Source organism: Priapulus caudatus, unplaced genomic scaffold (assembly GCF_000485595.1).
Source record: "Priapulus caudatus unplaced genomic scaffold, Priapulus_caudatus-5.0.1 Scaffold145, whole genome shotgun sequence".
Classification (NCBI taxonomy): Eukaryota; Metazoa; Priapulida; class Priapulimorpha; order Priapulimorphida; family Priapulidae; genus Priapulus; species Priapulus caudatus.
The window spans coordinates 307,878-310,660 of NW_014577206.1; the positions used below are offsets into that span (position 1 = coordinate 307,878).

Genomic DNA, 2,783 nt, shown 5'->3' on the forward strand with positions numbered 1-2,783 from the left:
GTCTGTCTCTTCTCTCGGCTTATCTCGGCTACTCGGTCTTCTCTCTCTCTCTCTCATCTTCGATCGGTCTCTCTCGTCGTCGTCTCTCTCTGCTCTCTCTCTCAGTCATCATCTCTCGATCTCTCTCTCTCTCGCTCTGCTGTCTGCTCTCTCTTCTCTCTGTCATCTCATCTGCTCTCTCGTGGCTCCTCTCGAGTCGTCGTCTGCTCCTCCAAGCGGTCGCCGTCGGGGTAGTATCATCCCTGAGGTGTCTTATCGCGTCGCAGTCTGCCTCCTCCCTCGGCCTCTCTCTGCGTCGCATCGCCTCGCTCTGGCTCTGCTCGTCCTCGTTTTCTCGCACTCTCCGAGCTTCATCTCTCTCGAGGTTCACCGCGTCGGCTTTCCGCGCGGATCTCCTCGTACGTCGCGGCATCCAGCGATCGTCGAACTCCGTCACTCTCTCTCGTCGTCTCTCTCTCCTCTGTCGTCTTCTCTTCTCAATCTGCCTCTCTTCATCTGCTCTCTCTCCCTCTCTCTCACTCTCTCTTGTTCAGTCGCATACAGCACTTAATGCACACACGCAAGCTGGCTCAATGCATCACTTCCTCACTTCCTCGCTCTGCAAATGTCAGCGAAGAATTCGCTCCGCAACCATCCGGCAATAAAAATGAAATCATTCGCTCTGTCATCACCGCTAACTAAACTCATCATAATGATCAACTGAACCACAGCGTACATTGATAATGACCTCTCTCACGTAGAGAGGAGAGAAAAGGTTGACGATTCAGCTGTCCCCTTAACAGCAATACTCGCTCATGTTTTACAGGAAAATCTAATACCAATTGTTAAATTGATACCTACACGCACCTAGAAGGCCTGCAAACAATACTGCTTTCTTTACACTAAATCGTAAAGAAGGACAAAGAACTGTACAAAGAAGTGTACGTGTTTGTGAGCATGCATGCACGCATGTGTGTGCGCACACAGCAGGTGTGCATATTTGAGACAGTGTGTGTGTGCGCGCGCGCGTGCATGCGTGCGTGCGTGCGTGCGTGCGTGCGTGCGTGTGTGGTGCATGGGTTCGTGCACAGATTACAACGAAAACAAGTCACACCGAATTCCTGTTAGAGTAGCAGGAAAAGATTATATAACCTAATTAATATACTACTACTTTCAATGCGATATGTACCGCCACTAAAACCGGCAGCCTGATTTTCTCCTTAAAGAGAAAGAATCTCGTTGTATGCTACTTATGCTGCAGAGCACGGTCGCCGTAATGGAAAAACCATACATTTTTCCTAATAAGCCAGAAATGTACAACATAGCTAGGCATTCCTAAAAGTACGTGGTATATGAATTGATCAGGAAATGACAAAATAACCACACAAATAATTTCACAATTGAAAGCAGCAACACAAACGAATTTAAAAGCATTTTTTTGCACTTATAAATCTTTTTGTATTAAGTTTTTTTCACACATTTCTTGCTTATTGAAAAAATTTCGCGTGATATATTTAATAATTAAACCGTGCTCAAAGCAATACAAATATAACTAGTTACACATTCTACTGTGAGGAAGAGTAAATTTAATAGAACTAATGCAAACTAAAAGTGCGAAGCATATAGTGCAGTACTTCTTAAACTGGTGAATGGTTCACCCAAGGGTGAATGAAATTATTTTGGGATGAATGAAACTAGACCAAAAACATAAGGAAATATAGTCACGGCTGAATGAAATTTGAGTGGGAAGAAGACTCGACTGTGACTGAGAGAAAGACTCGAGGGTGAATGACACTGAAATAGTTTAAGAAGCACTGATCTAGTGTACAGAGACTAACTAACTAACGCACCCACAAAGAGCACCGACACTGACAGAAACCACAATGGCTTCCTACAATCCGTACAGCTCAATGTTAAGCTAGTCTCTATTACTTACGAGGCACGCCCACCCCCATCCCACCCCATTCCCCGTCGACCATAAGGCCAAAACAAAATATATACATGTGTGGTTACCGTTACATGCCGAAAAAAAATAGGGTAGGTAGGTAGGGAAAACATTTTATTTTCTTGAAATATTTTATTTATGAACCATGTCCGAAGGATGAGCGTTGTGCCTTTTGAAGCAGGAACTGTCCAATTCATATTTTTATTTTTTTTTTAATATTTTTTTACTTTAAATAAAATTGACAATAAAATGTTTAGGGACGCTGGGAATAAATAGGGTCGGTCGGGAAACCGTAACCACACCTATATTTTGTTTTGGCCTAAGCCGACCCCACTATCTAGACTAATCTAGCGTACGTAAGAAAGCCGTAAAAAATAAAAAAGTTTGCTCCACCGAGGCAAGTGTTGGTGACATGGCGACGTGCGGGCGCATGCACACTCATGCACAACACGCTACCTGGGTTGAGCGAGTTCGCACCCGTCGCCTCGCTGCTTCCCGCGGCTGCTGCTGCTCCTCCTCCTCCCGCTCGACGCTCCTCGCCCGAGAACTGCCGCTGCAGCGACCCCTGGAGGCGAGAGAGAAGCAATGCTCGTTAGGTTCACATCCGTAAAGTAGAAGGAAAGAGAGGAAGGGGAAGCGGGACCAAGAGTGTGTGTGTGAGAGTGAAGGAGAGAGAGCCATAGCGGGTGAGGGGGCGAGGGAGGGGAGGAGGGAGGGATGAGGAGCGAGATAGGGAAGGGGAGAGAGAGGAAAGGGAAGCGGGACCAAGAGTGTGTGTGTGTGAGAGTGAAGGAGAGCGAGCCATAGCGGGTGAGGGGAGAGGAGGGGATCGAGAGAGGGAGGGGAGAGAGAGGAAGGG

The 2,783-nt window shown here is 46.7% G+C and overlaps 1 protein-coding gene across 1 annotated transcript in view; it reads right to left on the reverse strand.

Moving 5' to 3' along the window:
- LOC106806162 (epsin-2-like) overlaps positions 1 to 2,783 on the reverse strand; it is a 15,312-nt gene that overhangs the window by 1,620 nt on the left and 10,909 nt on the right. The window contains exon 4 of the mRNA XM_014808024.1: positions 2,402 to 2,489. Coding sequence (XP_014663510.1) covers positions 2,402 to 2,489 — 88 coding nt within the window. The remainder of the gene's footprint in view (positions 1 to 2,401; positions 2,490 to 2,783) is intronic.